This window comes from Labrus bergylta, chromosome 15, assembly GCF_963930695.1.
Source record: "Labrus bergylta chromosome 15, fLabBer1.1, whole genome shotgun sequence".
NCBI lineage: Eukaryota > Metazoa > Chordata > Actinopteri > Labriformes > Labridae > Labrus > Labrus bergylta.
Genome location: NC_089209.1, coordinates 1563181 through 1584235, shown reverse-complemented (window position 1 = coordinate 1584235; position 21055 = coordinate 1563181). Strand labels below are relative to the sequence as shown.

The 21055-nt window shown below is 44.3% G+C and overlaps 2 protein-coding genes across 2 annotated transcripts; both read left to right on the top strand.

Annotated features, from left to right (window-relative positions):
• Positions 1-14465: 14465 nt before the first annotated feature.
• Positions 14466-17397, top strand: LOC110005878 (transcription factor Adf-1-like). The gene is made up of 3 exons (XM_020661148.3): positions 14466-14670; positions 15529-15801; positions 15897-17397. Exons 1-3 carry the CDS (start codon positions 14541-14543, stop codon positions 16604-16606), a joined length of 1113 nt encoding a protein of 370 aa, XP_020516804.2. The 5' UTR covers positions 14466-14540; the 3' UTR covers positions 16607-17397.
• A 476-nt stretch (positions 17398-17873) lies between these two features.
• LOC136182737 (tripartite motif-containing protein 16-like) lies at positions 17874-20559 on the top strand. Its single transcript, XM_065963969.1, has one exon. It carries the CDS (start codon positions 18079-18081, stop codon positions 19843-19845), a length of 1767 nt encoding a protein of 588 aa, XP_065820041.1. The 5' UTR covers positions 17874-18078; the 3' UTR covers positions 19846-20559.
• Positions 20560-21055: the final 496 nt, after the last annotated feature.

The window sequence follows — 21055 nt, the reverse complement described above, 5'->3', positions numbered from 1 at the left end:
GAGGTAGAAGTGGCTTCGACCAGCTCTCAGGCTACAGAAAAATCACAGACTGTAGATAATGATAAAACTGAAGATTCCACAAGTTCTGCAGTTGTAGATGTTTCATTGAAGGAAGGTAAGACAGTGTGTTGTAGCCAGGAATCATGTGAAGGAGAGGACATGGATGAAGATTATGAGTCAGACAATGCATCCATTGCTGATTTGCCAAATAGTGGCTCTGGTCTTTATTCTTTAGAGTCAATCAATCAATTTATGGACGAAACGTACAAAAAATCAGTAAAAATAAGTGACTACTTTAGTGATACTGAGAAGTTCATAAAGTCAGTCAGCATACTGAAAAGACAGGTTGGGTTTGACCTCCTGGACGCGAAAAAACGTTTCCGTCTAAAAAAGCACATCACCGCACTGAGGAAAACTGGACGTAAGAGTGTGAAGAAGACAAAGAAATGATCATGCATCACAAGGTGTTTTTCTTCTTCTACTGTTCCCTGTTTGTGTCTACTTGTCTGTTTTTTCTCTCTGATCTTTCTATGAGGAGTCTTAAGATAGGATCTCTTAACATTAATGGTGGGAGAGACAGACAGAAAAGGGGCCTTATCTCTGAGATCTCAACTCAGAAAAACATTGATATCTTGTTTTTACAAGAGACTCATACCACACCATCAGATGAGACAGGTTGGGGTTTATGGTGGGAGGGCTCTAACTACCTTAGCCATGGCACCAACTTTAGTGCAGGAGTAGCCATTTTGTTTAGAGCATCTGCAAATGTAAAGATCGTCTCTTGTGCTGAAATTGTAAAGGGAAGGCTTTTAATTGTAAGAGCAGAAATAGAGGACACTGTTTTCTGCTTCACTAATATTTATGCTCCAAATAATGGAGCTGAAAGGGTAGCTTTCTATACCCGCCTCCAAAAGGAGTTACTGATCTATAATCAGGATCAGATCATTCTTGGTGGTGATTTTAACTGCACACTTGATTTCACCGTGGATAGAATAGGAGAGGAGCCACATCCACATTCATCCCAGACTTTAAACACTGTCATCTCTCACCTGGATTTGTTGGACACATTTAGAGTGAAACATCCACAATCCAGACAGTATACATGGGTCAGGGTTAACAGTAACAGGGTGTGTGCAGCTAGACTGGACAGGGTTTACATCTCCAGAACTCTCAACCCCAGATTAATTCATTGTAATATTCTGCCTGTCGGCTTCACTGATCACCATTTTGTTAGTGTGGAGCTGATTATTTCACCAGGTGAAAGGGCTAAGTCCTTCTGGCATTTTAATAACAAGCTTCTACTGGACAATGTTTTCTGTAAAAACTTTGGGTGTTTTTGGGATCAGTGGCAATTAAGAAAAGTTGAGTTTGATTCTTTGAAGCTTTGGTGGGAGGTTGGTAAAGCTCAGATTCGTGTTTTTTGTCAGCAGTACACGTCACACTCTTCTGCTAGATTAAAAACAGTCGTTAAAAATCTTGAGGACAACATTAAGAACCTTGAGGAGGGGTTAAATGGGAGTGTGGATCCCACCACTGGTACCCTGCTGAAGGAGAAACGTATGGAGTTGAGCTCTTTCCTGCAGGAGAGGGTGAAGGGAGCTCTTGTGCGGAGTCGTTTCCTTCAACTCAAAGACATGGATGCCCCAACGTCTTTCTTTTTCAATCTTGAGAGATCTGTGGCTCAAAAAAAGCTGCTGACTTGTCTGAAACTGCCAGGAGGTCGTATAACAGCTGATCCAAAGGAAATGAGCAGTCATGCCATGCAGTTCTATGAGGATCTGTTTGGAGCAGAGAGTTGCAGCCAGGAGTGTCGCAGGGAGCTCCTGGAGGGTCTCCCTCAGCTCAGTGTGGAGGAGAGGTCTCTTCTGGAAGGGGAGCTGTCTCTGGAGGAGCTCACTGCTGCTGTCACTCAGATGGCAACAGGAAGAGCACCTGGAATAGATGGGTTGTCCACAGACTTTTTTAAGAGGTTCTGGAATATCCTTGGGTCTGACCTGCATAGTGTTTTAATGGAGTGTTGCAGGACCGGGTCTCTTCCTGGTTCTTGTAAGAGAGCAGTTCTTTCCTTGCTCCCCAAGAAAGGTGACCTGGCATTGTTAAAAAACTGGAGGCCGGTTGCTTTGCTTTGTGCGGACTACAAGATCCTCTCCAGAGCTTTATCGAACAGACTAAAGGACGTTCTGGGAAGTGTGGTCCATAAAGACCAGAGTTACTGTGTTCCAGACCGGACAATCATGGATAATGTTTTTCTTATCAGAGATGTCATTGATGTGTGTAAAATCTATAATCTAAATGTTGGCATTGTGTCTCTGGATCAAGAGAAGGCGTTTGACAGGGTGGATCACTCGTATTTGTTTTCTGCACTGAGGTCTTTTGGTTTTGGGGATGGTTTTGTGTCATTAGTTGGTTTGTTGTATCAGGATGCACAGTGTTTGGTGAAGATGGGGGCGGGGTTGAGTCGGCCAATCCCTGTACGGCGAGGGATCAGACAAGGTTGTCCCATCTCCGGCCAGCTGTATAGCTTGGCTATTGAGCCCTTGCTGTGCAGGTTGAGGGGCCGGCTCAGCGGGCTTTCTTTGCCCGCGGCCTGTAGCATTGAATGTCCCCCTACAATTTCTGCCTATGCTGATGATGTAAACATCTTCATCTCCAATTAGGGGGACATTCGGTGTCTGCGGGACACCCTGTCCCTGTATGAAAGGGCAACAGCTGCACGGGTGAACTGGGAAAAAAGTGGTGCCTTATTGGTGGGAGAGTGGAGGGACCAGGCAGTGCCCAGTCTGCCTGGTGGACTTGAGTGGGGGAGGGAGGGGTTGAAGGTGTTGGGGGTTTATTTGGGTACCGAGGGCTTTAAAAGTAAAAACTGGGAGGGAGTTAGGGAGAAAGTGTGCGCTCGGTTGTCTAAATGGAAATGGTTGCTACCCCAGTTGTCGTATAGGGGAAGAGTTCTGGTGGTCAATAACTTGGTTGCCTCGACTCTCTGGCACAGACTTGTGGCTTTGACACCTCCAAGAGGGCTGGTGGAGGACATTCAAAGGGCCATCCTGGACTTCTTCTGGTCAGGCAAACACTGGGTCCAGGCGGCAGTCCTCTACCTGCCGGTGGCTGAAGGGGGACATGGACTTATAGACATTCAGTCAAAAATTGCCTCATTCAGACTCCAGACTGCACAGAGACTCCTTTTCACTTGTGGTCCCAGCTGGATGGACATCGCTCGACTGCTGCTGAGGAGAGCTGGACGGCTGGGGTACACTAAGCAGCTCTTTCTGTTAAAGCTTGAGGAGGTGGATCTCACTGGATTAACATCCTTTTATATGTCTGTAATGCAGGCATGGAAAATGTACACATTCAAAAGGAAAAAAACTGAGAGTCCGGGAATGTGGATCTTTGAGGAACCGTTATTTTTTAATGATTTCATAAGGACTCCAACTTTGCAGTCAGCCAGTCTCCGGGCCAGTTTCAGAGAGGCAGGCTGCACAAAACTGGGTCACCTGGTAAGACTGACCCTGGACGCCCTCAAAGAAAGGACCAATATCACCTCCAGCCGGGTGGTTGAAAGAGTGGTGGAGGAAGTCTTTGCTGCACTTCCAGTAAAACTTGTAACATTTCTAAACATTGAGACTCTGTGTGAGCAGTGGAGTGAAGAGGGCGAATACAGCTTCCCATCTTTGTCTGTTACCCCAGATGTCGGGGAGTGGCAAGAAAGAGGAGGTGGGCTGCTGTCCTTTAGTACTCCTGTTCTGGGAAAGTTCCAGGATGCAGGGAAAAAGGCACTCTATCAGTCCTGTGTTAAGGTCCTACATCTTCGTGGTCTGTCGGGAGTGAAAGAGTCGAGGTGGATCGAGTTTTTTGGCCCGGAGGTTTCCCCAAAAGGCAGCTGGCGGTCCCTGTACAAGCTGCCTGTTGAGAAGAGAACAGCAGATCTCCAGTGGAGAGTTGTGCATGGGGTTATAGCCACGAACAGATACAGAGCGCACCTTGATCCAGGGGTGGGAGAGGAGTGTTTGTTTTGTTCACTAACTGAAACTTTGTCTCATCTGTTTGTTGAGTGTCCCAGGCTCTCACTCTTGTTTGTCCTTATGAAAAGCTTGTTTGAAGCTCTCGGGGAGGATTTCTCTTATGCATTGTTTGTTTTTGGGCCAAAGTATTCTGCAAAGAAAAAGACTGTACATACACTGATGAACTTTTTATCTGGCTCGGCTAAGTTGGCCATTTGGCTTACACACAAGAACCGAGCTCAGGGTACTGGCTGTGTGGAACCGGTGCTGGTTCTGGAGGGACTTTTGAAGGCCAGACTAAAGGTTGAATTTGCCTATTATCAAATGATGGACAATGTGCAAGACTTTAATAGTGTATGGGCTGTGGAAGAAGCTTTGTGCTCTGTGGGTGGGGATGGAGAGCTGATTATTCATTTTTGATGCAGTAAATGTTGTTTTTGTTGATGTTGTGATTTTTGTTGCACTTGTTTTGTTTTATTTTTTATTTATTTATTGATTTCCTTCTCTTGATCTGAGTGATGATGTGACAGTGTTATAATTTTCTCCTGGTAGTGGTAAAATAAAAGGGATTTTGAAAACCAAAACCTCCTCCTCCTCCTGCTCTCCTCTCCTCTCCTCTCCTCTCCTCTCCTCTCCTCCCCTCTCCTCTCCTCTCCTCTCCTCTCCTCCTCCTCCTCTCCTCTCCTCTCCTCCTCCTCCTCCTCCTCCTCCTCTCCTCTCCTCCTCCTCCTCCTGCTCTCCTCTCCTCTCCTCTCCTCTCCGTCATGAAATGTTCCTTTGAGACGTGAAGACGCACAAACAGAAGAGAAAAAGTCCCTTCTTCTTTGTTTCCCGTCAATTTCTACAAACACAGAGCACGAGAAGAAGAGCTTTGATGGTGATGTGACTGAAGGGGATTTCTTTATGAAGTTTAAGTGAATTAACATCCTGACCGATGAGAGAGAAGAAGGAAGGAGTCGGGAGGAAAGGAGTTAAGTGCACGAAGAGAGAGAGAAAAGAATAATTGTGTTTCTGCACTGAAAGACTGTTATTCTTTTGGTCCAGCTGAGAGGGGGCCATTGTTGCGTCCAGTTTACCAGCGGGGGTCCGAGTCATCTGAGATCACACTTCATGATAGTCGCCCTCGGACCTGATCTCCTCGAGCTGCCGGAGGAGGCTTACCCAAGATTATCTCCCCGATCCAACACCAAAACCCACAGACCACAAGCGTCTGTTTGTGTGGTTTGATGGTCATAAAAATGTTGATTTACTCTTCTGAAATGTACTTTTATTTTCACGCTTATCTATTTATTTTTATTTAGTTATTGTATTTAATTTTTTGTGAGTTTTCCATTCTTGCACTTTTATTCTTGTCTTTGAACTAAAGTGTTGACTGCATCCCAATTGCACTTTATGTCTTGAACTTACTTTAATAAAAATATGTTGAAAAAAAATGAAAATAAAAATAAAGTGTTCATTTAATCCGTCTTTCTTTAGGCCTAGTGAAAATCTAGGCTCAAAAACAAAGAGGTGAGCCATGTACCTGAGGGTTATCACATGTTCAAACTCAGGTTTGAATCCCCGTCCTTCAGGAGTCTCTCTGTGAGGAGGTTCCTGGTTTGAATCCCCGTCTGTCAGGAGTCTCTCTGTGAGGAGGTTCCTGGTTTGAACTCGTCTGTCAGGAGTCTCTCAGCGAGGAGGTTCCTGGTTTGAATCCCCATCTGACGGGAGTCTCTCTGTGAGGAGGTTCCTGGTTTGAATCCCCGTCCTTCAGGAGTCTCTCTGTGTGGAGGTTCCTGGTTTGAATCCCCGTCCTTCAGGAGTCTCTCTGTGAGGAGGTTCCTGGTTTGAATCCCCGTCCTTCAGGAGTCTCTCTGTGTGGAGGTTCCTGGTTTGAATCCCCGTCCTTCAGGAGTCTCTCTGTGAGGAGGTTCCTGGTTTGAATCCCCGTCCTTCAGGAGTCTCTCTGTGAGGAGGTTCCTGGTTTGAATCCCCGTCTGTCAGGAGTCTCTCTGTGTGGAGTCTGCATGTTCTCCTCGTTCATGTGTGAGTTCTCTGTCTTCCTCCCACAGTCCAAAGACATGCTCGTTAGGTTAACTGCTGACTCTAAATTGTCTGTAGGTGTGAATGTGAATGTGGCTGGTTGTCTGTCTCTATATGTCAGCCCTGTGATTGGCTGGTGAACAGTTCAGTGTATAACCCCGCCTCTCAGCCCAATGACAGCTGGGATCGTCTCCAGCCCCCCCGCAACCCGAAACGGGAAAAGCATTTAAGATAATGGATGGATGGGGATAAAGAATTGTGCAAATCAGTGAACTTGTTGTGATGAAAGATACAACAGACAACTCAAAGTACTTGGTCTTTTTTTGATTCTCAGATTTTTTGAAATTTTCAAACTCCAAAACAAAAAACGCCAACCAGAATTTACATTTTTAGACACTTCAAATCCATTAATACCCCTTTACCTTTTCTGAAGATTATTTCCTTTTTAATAAAGCTTGTTAGTGTAAAAATGACCCAAGAATGAACAACCGTTTCTTTGTCTATGAAGTGTGATTCCAAATAAAATGTCTTCAAAGCCAAAATGCAATGAATGGTTATTGAATCATTTCCTTTTACTTTGAAAAGAATCCTACTTGCATCCTTTTTCCATTATAAGGATGAGCATCACAAATAAGCATAGGCTGTTAATTCTTCTTTTGTATAATTTACAAGCTCATCTTGCAGCTAAAGAAATAAAAACCTAAAAGCAGAAAGAAGAGGATAAAGTTTCGGCTGTTTGCAGATGATACTGTCATGTTCCCTTGAAGAGGGAACAAAGCATGAGCAAACTAACGGTCTCTGTAGCCACCAGAGGGCCCCAAAGAGACCTTGAAATGTATTTTATACATAAAATATTATGTTATGGCAATGTTAGTCACAGAAAAGAAGGCATTATTGAAGCACCTTTGGTAGCAGAAAGGTCACAATTCATGCCTCCCTCTTTCGTTTGACCAAAACACATTTTACATCTTGATCATGGGGAGGGGAATAGAGGGGTTGTTTTTTTAACTCAAGGAGAAGCAGAAGAATCACAAGAATTCAATATCCCAGCATATGAAAATGACACAGTGATGTAGAGGTAAAACTTCAGTTGAGATGTTGAAGATAAAGTTCTTCTGTTGTGAGCAGGGAGTGTTTGTTCAGATGTTTTCAGTAAGATGGGAAAAAGACGACCGTCCATGTAGACTGTTCGAAATGTTCACGTCAATTTGTAGATGATTCCCCCCTTCCCTCCATCACACCCCCCTCTGTTCCCTGGTTTTCCCAGGCCTGCTCTCTCCCAGGGTGTTTGACCCGACTTCATGCCCCTCTCTGCCCTCTTACTGCCCCTCACCGAGCTTCCTGCCCCCTGCTGCAGCTACACAGGCTCTTATTGTAGCAGAGCCTACGCCTGTCACTACCCGTCACACACACACACAGAGGAAAAATATGCACAAGACCATTTCAAATGCGGGTAGACGCATAATACCTCAATGCATGCACACACACACGCACACACACATACACACACACACACACACACACACACACACACACACACACACACACACACATACACACACACACACACACATGCATATTTAAGATTTGCATGAATACAAAGACGGACAAATTCCACCACATGCAGACAAATGAAGGTAAGGAAGGTTAAAAATGTTGATGTGTTCTTCAGAGGCTAACCACCAAACAGATTCAAACATGCTTTCTGTCATTGTTGTGCAGACAGGATTCACACATGCAACACATTCCTAACTCTGACTGTTCCCGGACTTTTTTCCTGCCAGCCCCTTACTACAGTTTCTGCATGATGGCGGGCTGATCTATAACGGTCAACGATGTTTCTGATTTCTGATGCTCTGATTGTTTTCTGTCGGCCAGCATGTTCTTCTCTGCACTTTTGAAAAAGTAAAAGTTGAATCTAAGAAAAAGGTCAACATTGCCGTCATGTTGTTAGAATGTGTTTCTTCATCCACCACCTCCCCACCAAGTGTCCTTCTTTTCATGGCATGTCCTCCCCCCCTGAACCCTCCCGACGACAGGGACAGTCTCCCGCTGTGAGGTGCATGTTTGAACCATCAACTAAGACAGATTTCGGGGGGGGGGGGGGGGGGCTATTCATCAGCCTGAAATTTTCTTAAAATTTTCAGGAGTGAAAGTGTGCAAACGGCTTTATACACACAATCAGTCAGAACATTTCAGCTACAATGCCCCCCCCCCGCCCAATCTGAAGCACTTCCCTCTGTTGTTGAAAGAGATTGTCATCACGATATGAGACCCCCCTGCACACACACACACACACACACACACACACACACACACACACACACACACACACACACACACACACATGTTCAGTCATTGAGTTCAGAGAGCACACACACTGATTACCAGAAGTAAAGACTCCAGTAGCACGAAATGAATCTAAAGTCTAAATTCAAACAGATGCGTGTTCGGTCCGTCTCGTCTGCTGCAGTTTAGTCAGTGTGTGTGTGTGTGTGTGTGTGTGTGTGTGTGCGTGCGTGCGTGCGTGTGTGTGTGTGTGTGTGTGTGCGTGTGTGTGTGTGTGCTTCCTCTGGCTGCGCTGCGTCTCCTCTGCAGCAGATACACAAGGCTTCTGTTTCTGAAGCGTGCATCAATTTAGCACACAGCAGATCGAGCGGGACAGGAAGTCAGACACAGAAACAACATTAAAACATCTTGTTTATTTTTCAGAATAAAACACTCCGTTTAGACAGTTCAGAACAATTACCTTATGTGTGTTTGTTGATGTGTTTATAAGACTTTTATACCACATACAACAACATATCATCTTGCACTGTCGCGAGTGAATCTGTGAATTTATCTCCGGGAACTCCTTTGCCTCTTCACTCCACCTGATGACTGTGCTGCAGTGTTGCCAGGTCCACTTGTTTTAAGCGACTTTGGGCTTGTTTTTCTGTAAAGTCACTTGCAAATATCGTCAGTCGCGGGTTTTTGAGCCTGTTTTCTAAAGTGCAAGTTGCTCCCTGTATGAACCCCTACTGATTCACTCCCAACTCTCCACAAGAAAGCGACCACGACCGTGATAGTTTGTCCTTTTCAATTCAAGGATCCTTCCACAACCCCGTTTCCCTGGTTAGCCCGCCCGCCCGATCCGACACGCCCAACACACACAACTACATCTGACAGAGCGACAGAGTGACAACGCCCGGGAATAAGGGGGGAAATATGGAAAAAAATATAATAAAGAGTGGTAGAAAGAGAGGGAAAGAGACTGGATTTGACCTCAGGTGGGAGATGACTCGAAGGCATTCTGCCGATTTTAAAAGTGTGAAATGCGACCTCACCATGCAGAATTAATACAGCATGCTGATGATGCTGGCACAGAAAAGCACAAAAAAAACTTCACCAAAATCCATGAGGCTCTTAGGTCGTACTAAGAGTCATAAATGGAGTCTCAGCACGGCTTCACTCTTCTCAGATTTTGTCACTTTGAACAGTTCATGAAACATTTGTTCTTTGCTGTTTAACGTTTGGTTGTCGTTTTGTTTCTGTGTTTCCTGTTGGTGCAGAGAATGCTGGGCATCAGCACCAACGTGTCCCATGGATAAATAAACTCAGTACAAAAACAAGTTGAGTTCCAATGAAGGAGCTTATTCCAGAACAATGAGCGTGGAGAAGGAGCGTCTGAAGGAGGGAAGTCAGAGAAAAGGAGGAAGAGAGTGACGGACTGCTAGAAAGAAAAGCTGCCTGTCGTGAGGTGACTGCGGCTGATTTATTGGTAACAAATGGAGAGGCGATGGAGGAGCGCTGCGTTAGGATGTCGGAGGGGTAGAAAGAAAGGAAGTAGTGCACGCCGGCTGGAGTGTGTGTGTGTGTGTGTGTGTGTGTGTGTGTGTGTGTGTGTTTGTTGACTCAGGCAGCGAGCGACACGACAGCAATTGTTTGGTTTGACTCCCTGAAGTCAAATTCTCTCAGAGTTCAGAAAGCTTTAAATACGATGAACTGCTTTACTACGAGTGACGACCGACTGACTTCTATGATGACATGCAACCATGAGATCTCGACGCCTGAGATGGGGCCGTATGATAAATACTCATGGTCATTTTATGCAGCTGTGTTCTTGTACTCAACCAGGAAGAAGTCGTTGTTTCTGCTCCTCAATTCCGGGGATTAATCAAACTAATATGTGACTCTTTTAAGGTGTCTAAATCTCCTAATTATTCTGCTTAATAAACAATTAAATCTCCCCTTGTATCAGCTGCAAAGAAGCATTATCCTGGAGGTTATTTTTAGCAGCAAATATTTGATATTTTCAGGAGTAAAGATGTGAAAACGGTACCTAAACCTTTAACATCTACTGCCGCTAAATGCATCTTTTATTTGTTGTAATGGAGTATTTTTGAATTATTTGAAGACTTTTGTAAATGATCTATTAACTTCTTCTATTATTGTAAATACTCAGCAGGAATGGTAATTATTATTACTTATGCAACGCGCTCAGGGAGGCTTAATAACGCCACAGTTTCGCACTGCTAGCAAACAACAGTAAATGTTGAGAGAGAACTTCCAGTTAAATGTGAGGCTGAAAATTAATCCACTCCAGACGTCACAAATTTGGAAGTTTCAAAGCTTCACTTTTTTTTTTTTACGTTTAATTTTGGCATTTTTTTAGAGACAGGAAGTGGAAAGAGGCAAAAACAGGGGAGAGGAAGAGAGTTGGAGAAAGGAGGTTAGACTCGAACCACGGAGGACTACAGTCTCCAGACATGGGGCGTGGGCACCAACCACCAGGCCACCGACGCTGCCCTCCCACAGCATTACTTTTAATTGCTTCCTGTTCAAAAGTGGCTAGTTTATTTTTTTCTTTACACTTTTTTGCCACACACTGAAGTTGCTAGTCTGTACTTTTTGCAGCCGATGTTTGAGATGAATTCTAAAAATTCAGGAATTTGGTAGCAAAGCGAGTGACTAAGTGTATGTTGTTGTATATGGTGAGGGGTGATGGGGTTAAGGAGCTTTAAAAGATTGTCATCTGCCAAAGAGCGGCTGGGCAGAAAACATTTGGGAACCCCTGGGTTAAAGTATGTGAGGGTATGTGACTCCTCTTTTTACCTCGATAACAAAAGGAGTCCCTCAAGGTTCAGTTCTTGGACCACATTTAATCACCACACACATCATCCATGTTATTGTTTAAAATTCTTTTTTTTTCTCTTTACGCTGATGACACTGTCCTTTATTGTTGTGCACATTCTGTTCATGCTGACACTTTCAATCAACAGCTGTCCTATTTTATTTCTACTAATGTCCGGCAGAAAACATTTGGGAACCTCTGGGTTAAAGTATGTGAGTGTATGTGACTCCTCTTTTTCTCCTCCTCATAACAAAAGGAGTCCCTCAAGGTTCGCTTCTTGGACCACTTTTAATCACCACACACATAATCCATGTTCACTCCTATTTGCAAGTTTTCTCTTTCTCTCTCATTTGGGAACCCCTCGGTTAAAGTATGTGAGGGTATGTGAGTCCTTTTTATACCTCAATAACAAAAGGAGTCCCTCAAGTTTCAGTTCTTGGGCCACTTTTAATCACCACACACATAATCCATGTTCGCTCCAATTTGCAAGTTTTCTCTTTACGCTGATAACACTGTCCTTTATTGTTGTGCACATTCTGTTCATGCTGACACTTTCAATCAAGAGCTGTTCTATTTTTATTTCTGCTAAAACATCTTCATAACTTGAAATGTTGAACTGGTTCTGAACTGTGCAAAGAAATAAAGGATGATCCATGAACAATCAGGTGAAGCATTTTTTGTTCCAGTTCTATATGAGAATAAGATTTAATTTAGCCTTTTATCTTTCCTCAAGGACACACCTTTTATGCAAATGCTTTGTGCAGCTGTGTGAATGTTTCCATGGCGACACTAAGTCGGAAACTTTTACTCCAGATTCGGATCAGGGAGGCTGAAGGATTACCTGCTGATGTCCGAGCGAAGAACCTGATCTCGTATCAGCGTCAGTGTGAGAGCCTGTTACCTAATGTAGACTTCATCATAAATCACAGAATGAACATCAAAGACAAGCCGGTGCACATTCACACAGCCATGAGCGCATGATACACATGTGACACACACATGCGCACGCACACACACACACACACACACACACACACACACACACACACACACACACACACAGTAATTAGTGTCTCCACGACTGTCCCAAACAGATTAACAGGAGAGAACGTCAGGAACGCTGAGAATGTGGCAGGTGACAGTTTACAGAGGACATGTCAACCTGTGTGTGTGTGTGTGTGTGCGTGTGAGAGAGAGAGAGTGTGTGTGTGTGTGTGTGTGTGTGTGTGTGTGTGAGAGAGAGAGAAAGTGTGAGTGAGAGTGTGTGTGTGTGTGTGTGTGTGTGTTTCCAAATATCAGAGGAGAGTGTGTGTAATTTTATCTCTTCTGGCCAACAGTGACCCATTTCTCAGCCTTGTCTGGGACTGTGTGTGTGTGTGTGTGTGTGTGTGTGTGTGTGTGTGTGTGGTTATACGTCTTCTCCCATGTTCTGAACGCCCCATTCCCAAGACACTGCCAACACCCCGGGGCCCTCACACACACACACACACACACACTGTCTGCTGATTGGCCTCTGTGTTGCATAACATGAAAAAGACTGAAGTAGTGGAAGTGAGAGAGGGACACTAAAACTGTTTTCAAACCTGAACTGCAAATAATCAACTGAGGAGGAGGCGATGGATTCTGATTGGCCCTCCATGGATCAACAGGAGAGAGGGAGGGAGAGCTAGCCCCTCACAAGATGGAGACTCCAAAAAATGCACTTCTTTTCTTTTCTAAAAGACGTGTTAGGTGGTGCGTTTCCATGACTTACAGGACGTCCCATCCTCTCTCCAACATGGCCGCTCCTCGCTCTCTCTCCTTCCACAAACTTTAACTCCACATCCATCTTTCACTGCATTCGGTGCTTTGTGCGGTATTTTTATTTTAGGATTTCCTGCTGCTCCCCGTCTCAGTTCTTTGACCTCTGCAGGATCTATTTTTGAGACTACATCTGACCTTTGTCCTCTGGCTTCTTATTTTTAGGTTAGTAAACAGTCTGAGAAACAGAAGAGGGGTTTCCCCATGCAGCATGCGTCGACACTTCTTCTTCTTCTGTAGAAAGACGGCGATAGGTTACTTCCTGTAAGTCCATTTTGACCCTAACCCAACACACAGATATAAAAAAACAAAAAGGCAGACGAGGGCCGACAGGTAGCGACGGAGCCGGACACACGTCATGCATCATGTTGGAGCTGAATCCCAGCTGTCCACAATACAAATGACAATAAGCAAAATATTGAAAATGAAAGAGATAAATCCACACACACACACCTCACATTTATTTATTTATTTTCTGAAGCTCGGTGGCGTCGGCCTCTTCCAGTCTCTGTCCATCAACACATCTGTTTGAATGTGTGAAGAGACCAATGAGGAGTCCTCCGAGAAAATGGTTTGAATGCATTGATCGCCTGAGTTTCCCTGCTGGATGTCGCCCCCTACAGGTACTTTCAGAGAACTACAGCTGCTGTCCGCTCTGGTCAACATGGAAGCAGCTTTTACTGTTCATCCGTCGTTGAAGCAAAATGTGCAATATCATCTTTACAACGAGAGGGAAACGTCCATGTTTGTTTTACTGTCTGGATGCAGAGACGTGAACTTCTCTGGGAGGGAAAATCACAAGTTCAGTCGTCTCTCTTTGCACGTTTCTTTAAAGTCGTCCTGTGGTGTCTCGTTTCAACACTGTTATGAAAATGTCCTCTAATGCAGCGCGGTCACACCTCCCACTCTGAGAGTCTGTTATTAAGCACAGTGTTCCCTTCTGTTCCAGGCTTTATCAATATAATTAGATATTGTGAATATGTGGTTATTAAAAAGCTGTTTAGTTAAATCACTATATCCTGAAGCATGTTTATTTGTGTTCTTTCACGCTCTGCTCCACCAAGCTCACAGTAATGACATCATCTTTAGTCTTTTATGTTGTTTAAGTATTTCAGTAAAAAAGTGGTATGAGCGTCAAAATCTGTACAATTACATAATCATCAAAACAATGATGTGCAATACTGTGAGGTGTTTCTAATTCATTTATTTGATTTAAAAACATTTAATTACAAAGTAATAGAGTTATGATAATGATGTTAAAAAAATTGATTGAAATAGGAGGAAGAATTAAATAATATAAATTAGGTCTGCTGCTAAATATGGCTGGATAAAATGTCCTTAGTGATTCAATAAAAAGCCGTTTTGATGCCGAATGTTTCGGCTCTAATTTCTGAGCTGACAGAAATAATCTGTTCCACTGGAAATATCTTCAATTCACATAAATGATTAAATTGAGATTTTTTATACAGGAAACTCGTTTACAGTAACATCCGCCAATCGCCTTCGTTGAGTGACGCGCCGGAACCGGAAGTACATCACTTGTTGTTGTTTTTTTCTGCTCGCAGAGTTCTCTCCTCCATCGGACACTTTGAGGAGTTTGAGCCAAAATGGAGTACAAGCTGATCGTGGCGGTCTCCAGCTTCCCGAGTCTGTACGACCCGAGCTGCCCGACCTACAGAGACCTGAACACGAGGAGCGACTCGTGGAGACAAGTGTCGCAGCTCGTCGGTGTCCCCGGTGAGAGTTTCCGGTTCTGTGCTGCTTCATAAACAGTCCGTGCTAACACCAACACAGAGTTTATCTCATGAGGCTTCACGTGAGACGGCGTTAAAACATTTTACTCTTCTAGTCTTGACGGAATCCGTTCTTAAAGATCAAAACAAAGCAGGTCCGTCCCTAAATACAGTCCGATTTCTGGCGACACCCTCGTCCTGCGCACATTGGTTCCACCTGAGGATGTAACTGTTTGGAAAGCCGCTGTTATAATTATATTTTAATTTATATATTTTTAATTTCACATTTCCTAAACAAACACACCGTACACGCTTTGTTTTTTCCCTCAGGTTTTTTTGTTGTTGTTTTGTTTTCATTCCTGTTTTCTCTCTGTGTGCCTGTAAAATTGTCCTCCCCGTTTTGTCCTTTGTGTCACTATTTGTTTTTGTTATTTCACGAATAAAAGGAAAAAAATTAAATTAAAGATAATAATTTCACATTTCCATTTTTAAAAAGTACATCAACAACATCATTTCCCGAAATTCAATTGTTTGCATTTTTAAAATAAAAAGTGCTTTGAGCATGATCCAGTTAATCTGGATTTATTCAGGTCTGGAATTAATCGTGATTAATCAATTGCTATTTTGTCGCTTAAGGCGCACCGTAGTTAAGAAATGTTTCCTACTTATTTGTGTAATTGAGACGTTTACCTTCATCTTTTGGGGGGTAAATTAAAGCAATAAAAGACCCAATACCGGGTGCCCAGGACTTCTACGTTTGTTGCCATGGTAACACATACATGCATCAAATCAAGGTTTTTATTTTCTGGTTCGGTGATGACCAGAAGCTTTATTCTGAAGGTTATTTCCTCTCCTCCATCAGAGCCGGAGTGCAGGAGGAAGTGGAAGATGCTGCGGGACCAGCACAGGAGGGAGAGGCTGCGGGAGAAGGACAGACGGGAGAGCGGCATCGGCCTCCTGAACTACAGGCCGTGGAGGTATTCAGCCATCCTGTCCTTCTTGAACCCGTTTATTGACGCCAGGGCGGCGGGGACCAACGGCTGGGCTCTGGACCCGCAGCCCTACTTCCAGGCGTCTGAGGTGGTGGGCTGCAGCACGACCAGCGAGGCGCGCAGCGACGACGACGACAATTACGGTTAGTAGATGTAGATTTAACCTTCAGAGAACACGGGAGAGAGTTATTTCTGGCGTTTGGAGGGAAATGTAACGACGTGATATTTGTCTTTCTAGGTTTCGCTGTAGCGTACGCCACAACAACAACGACATCGTCCTCCTCCTCCTCAGAGTTCGTTCAGAGGAAGCGGCCATCTTCTGCCAACAGAGACACCGCCAGACTCAAAGAGGCGAAGGTCGAGGTGACCTCTGACCCCGCTGCTACAGACGACGGCGTGCAAACGCAACAAGCGCAGCAGGCTAACATGAGGGAGCTGTTTGAGACCATCATGCACTCGGTGACATCATTAGCCACGTCCCTCGCGTCCTCACAGTCGTCCTCGCAGCTCTCAGATCAGCTGACGCCTCCGTCCCCCTCGGCCGTGCAGCCTGATCTGCAGACGTCCCGCAACCCGCCGCCGCAGCCGCCGTCCAGGCTCCACCAGCTGAAGACGGAGGAGCAGCAGGAGGTCATGGAGGCGGAGCTTCTAGACCAAACGGACGGAGAGGAGGAGGAGTTTCACACGGCGGCGTCTCCGAGGCCGACCCGCGTCTGGAGGAGGAGGAGGAGCACGGAGGAGAGCCTGCTGGAGGAGCACCTGAGGAGGACGGAGGCCCGGGAGGCTCAGAGAGAGCGGGACGCGGAGAAGAGGGACGACGTGACGCTGTTTTTACTCAGCCTGGCGCCGGCCATGAGGAGACTCACCGCCGAGAAACAGTCGTGGCTCCGGACGAAGATTCAGCAGTTTGTGCACGAGGCCGAGTTTGGTGCTGCGGACTTTCAGTGATCCTCATTTGAAAAACTCTTATATGTAATGCCAGGATGAGCCTGCAGGGGGCGCTAGAACAAAGCCTTACAGAGACTCTCTTCTCCCAGCACTGGAGAGCAGCCCTCCCCCTGGCAGCCCTGCAGCATTCTGCCCCTCCTCCAGAAGGCTTCCAGTGAGCCGACCAATCAGAAGAAAGTGGGCATGTGGGGAGGCGGGACTTAAAGAGACAGCAGCTGGAGGTTTTTTGAGCTGCAGATCTCGTGAAGCTGCTCTGAAGGTTTCACAGACTGAAAGATGAAGATGACATATTTTAACTTTTTTTATAAATACTGTATGCATTACATGATAATCTGATTTAAGTAGGGATGCTACGATACCTCACAATTCAAATATGGACACCTTAAATGGATAAAAAAAAGATGCCAACGTTGGGTCATTTATTGTTTTCAGTTATCATAAATGTAAAATCTTTGGTATCTAATATCGTTAACAGATGTGTGGAATTTGCCATCAAAAAAGTTATTTTTGATGGATTCATTCCTCTGTCCAATGAAATTGAGTTTTTTCAAGTGTCTCCACTTTTCAATACTATTGATCATTAAAGGAGACATATTCTGAAGAATCCTCTTCTTCAGTGTTTCTGAACATATATCTGGGTAACCTGAGAGTCTACTGACCCACAACATGTGAAATAAACCCATCCAGTCCTTTGTTTGTGGTCTGCATAAGTCTTACAACACAGAGAAAAATGCTCTGTTTCAAATGTGCTCTCCTGAATTGGTCAATTCAGAATAAAAAATGGAAGTGTTCACAGAAATGTCCGACTTTAATACAGACCTTTGACTCAAACGGGTAACTATACTCATTCTTCCTCAGTTTGCTGGTTTATAACTGCCCTGCTCCTACTTGATGTGTGTATAACTACCTCCCTTTACGGGTTGTATTTGTCACATCTGTATGTAGATGACAGTACTCCAAGTTAAAGACTGTTACAGGAGTTGTTACGACAGCGTTATGTTTACGGCACTAGACTGCTTTACGACAGGCAGAACATGCTTTTGCACTGCGTTATTTTATCTCCTGAAAATGGAGCTGTATGTTGATCATCTACAATAAACCTGTGTGGAAAAAGTAACTCGACCCTCGATCATTCTACAATATTTAGAAGTTTTGTACCTCCTTATACTGAGAGTATACTTTACTTGATGTTTATATTCAACCCTGCTTTTATTTTGAAATAAAGTGAGTGTGACACCTTTTCTAAAATCTGAAAGGAGAAGTGTTTTTAAAAGAGAAATGTTCTCTGTTGTAAACAAGTATCTCTCTCAAACCGCTCCTCTTCCTGGAATGAATCGTAGTTCGATCAGCCCTCCCTCTTCTTCCTGCTCTCAAACACAGCCTGCTGCACTCGGTCCTCATACTTCCTGGTTCCCTCCCCTTTAGATCTACAGTTTGAGGATGGGTGTAACCAACAAGAGCTGCACAGTCACATGCACATCCACATGCTTTGTAGATCAGAGGTGAAACTTGTTTTCCGTTATGAGGAAGTGAAACTCAGACAGTCGTTGTTACCGAGAGGAGAAATGGCGCAGAAAGGAGTTCAGCTGGACCGGGAAACCTTCTCTTGTTCGATCTGTCTGTATCTCCTGAAGGATCCGGTGACTCTTTCCTGTGGACACAGCTACTGCATGAAGTGTATTAAAAGCCACTGGGATACAGAGGATGAGAAGATAGTCTACAGCTGCCCTCAGTGTAGACAGACCTTCACAGCGAGGCCTGACCTGAGGAAAAACACCATGTTGGCAGATTTAGTGGAGGAGCTGAAGAAGACTGGACTCCAAGCTGCTCCTGCTGATCACTGCTATGCTGGATCTGAAGATGTGGCCTGTGATGTCTGCACCGGGAGAAAACTGAAAGCCTGTAAGTCCTGTCTGCAGTGTCTGGCTTCTTACTGTGAGAAACACCTCCAGCCTCATTATGATTCACCTGCCTATACAAAACACAAGCTGGTGGAGCCCTCCAAGAAGCTCCAGGAGAACGTCTGCTCTCGTCATGATGAGGTGATGAAGATGTTCTGTCGCACTGATCAGCAGTCTATCTGTTATCTCTGCTCTGTGGACGAACACAAAGGTCATGACACAGTCTCAGCTGCAGCAGAAAGGAGTGAGAAGCAGAGAGAGCTGGAGGTGAGTCGACAAAACATCCAGCAGAGAATCCAGGACAGAGAGAAAGATGTGAAGCTGCTCCAACAGGAGGTGGAGGCTATCAATGGCTCTGCTGATAAAACAGTGGGGAACAGTGAGAAGATCTTCACTGAGCTGATCCGTCTCATGGAGAAAAGACGCTCTGATGTGAAGCAGCAGGTCAGATCCCAGCAGCAAACTGAAGTGAGTCGAGTCAGAGAGCTTCAGGAGAAGCTGGAGCAGGAGATCACTGAGCTGAAGAGGAGAGACGCTGAGATGAAGAAGCTGTCACACACACAGGACCACAACCAGTTTCTACACGACTACCCCTCACTGTCACCACTCAGTGAATCTACACACTCATCCAGCATCAAGATCCGTCCTCTGAGATACTTTGAGGACGTGACAGCGGCTGTGTCAGAAGTCAGAGATAAACTACAGGACGTCCTGAGAGAGAAATGGACAAACATCTCACAGACAGTGACTGAAGTGGATGTTTTACTGTCAGAACCACAGCCCAAGACCAGAGCTGAGTTCTTAAAATATTCATGTGACATCACACTGGATCCAAACACAGCACACACAAAGCTGTTATTATCTGATGGGAACAGAAAAGTAACATTTACGAGTCAGATCAATCCTTATTCTAGTCACCCAGACAGATTCACTGGAAGGGAGCAGGTCCTGAGTAAAGAGAGTCTGACTGGACGTTTTTACTGGGAAGTCGAGCAGAGAGGAAGACGAGTTTCTGTAGCAGTCACATACAAGAATATCAGCAGAGCAGGGAGTTCGAATGAGTGTAGATTTGGACGTAATGACAAATCTTGGGCGTTATATTGTTTCAACAACAGTTATAACTTTTGGTACAACAATGTCCACACTCCTGTCTCAGGTCCTCAGTCCTCCAGAGTAGGAGTGTACCTGGATCACAGAGCAGGTATTCTGTCCTTCTACAGCATCTCTGAAACCATGACTCTCCTCCACAGAGTCCAGACCACATTCACTCAGCCTCTACATGCTGGACTCAGGTTTTATTATGTTGGAGACTCTGCTGAGTTGTGTAAACTGAAATAGACAGAAGTCATTAATGAGACAGATGTTTAACTTGCTGTGTTTTAAATCTTCAACTTGATTTTTATCCACGCTCGTTGCTGAGATCTGATCGTAGTCACCTGTCAATCAAACTTTATGGGCGGTACTTTGACCTCTTCTCGTCTGTTCTGTAAATGTTTGAGTGTCTTTAAGTGACACTCCTTCCTGTGTCTGTTTAGCCGTGGACTCTTTCACTGCTCAGGATGACTTTTGTTCACCTGAACTGACATTTCTCTGAGTGATAAATATCAACTTCTCTCTGCTCTCCATGTTTGATTATTTGTTTTCATACATTTATATTTTCTGTTGTTTCTGTTCTGATTCAGGAGTCTGAAGAGAGAGAGAGAGAGAGAGCAGCAAACTTTTCTTTCATGCTGATTTTCTCTTCTCACCACTTTGTACATTTGTAGAAAATCTATAAAATCACACTTAAAGAAATGAGTTAGTCAGAATAAATGTTGTTGTTCATATTCAAAGTGATGTAAAAATGTCCTCTGAGGTGTTTTAAAAATGTAATCCTCCTGATTAAATCAATAAGGAGATAAATCATTGTTTTCTGTGAGTGGAGATTCTGATCAAACAAAGTGATTGTGTGGATGAAGTGAATGTGTTCATGAAATGATTGAACACACTTTACTGATTTGATGTGTGAACAAACTGAAGTTTTACATCCTGAATAAACTCACATGAACTAAATGTTTTCTTCTGGTCTTCATTGCAAACAATGGAAGCCCATTTCCACCAGCTGAAAAAATAAAAATGAAGACTTGGCTTCGTTGAGATTTTTTTTTTGCTCATAAATCGAAATCATGAGGTAAAAAGTCAAAACATTTAAAGGGGACATATTATTTAAAATCCTCTTCTTCAGTGTTTCTGAACATATATTTGGGTAACCTGAGAGTCTACTGACCCAAAACATGTGAAATAAACCCATCAAGTCCTTTGTTTCTGGTCTGCATAAGTCATACAACACAGCATTACATTTAAAGAGACCAAAACGGAGCGTTCTGAGAGAGCTGGTTTATAGAGGGTCACAAACCTCCTCTGGTGCTTGATTCATGTTATATTTTGACCAAAGCACAGCACAGATGTTTCATTTAGACCACAGAGGACTGTTTGAAAAGGTGGAGGAGGGGACTGTTTGAAAAGGTGGAGGAGGGGACTGTTTGAAAAGGTGGAGGAGGACTGTTTG

Bases quoted from the DNA above. Each gene is read 5' to 3' on its own strand.
- LOC110005878 (XM_020661148.3), top strand. From the start codon at position 14,541: ATGGAGTACAAGCTGATCGTGGCGGTCTCCAGCTTCCCGAGTCTGTAC. The intron at 14,671-15,528 runs GTGAGAGTTTCC...CTCCTCCATCAG, and splicing joins GCAGCTCGTCGGTGTCCCCG to AGCCGGAGTGCAGGAGGAAG. The intron at 15,802-15,896 runs GTTAGTAGATGT...TTGTCTTTCTAG, and splicing joins CGACGACGACGACAATTACG to GTTTCGCTGTAGCGTACGCC.
- LOC136182737 (XM_065963969.1), top strand. From the start codon at position 18,079: ATGCACATCCACATGCTTTGTAGATCAGAGGTGAAACTTGTTTTCCGT.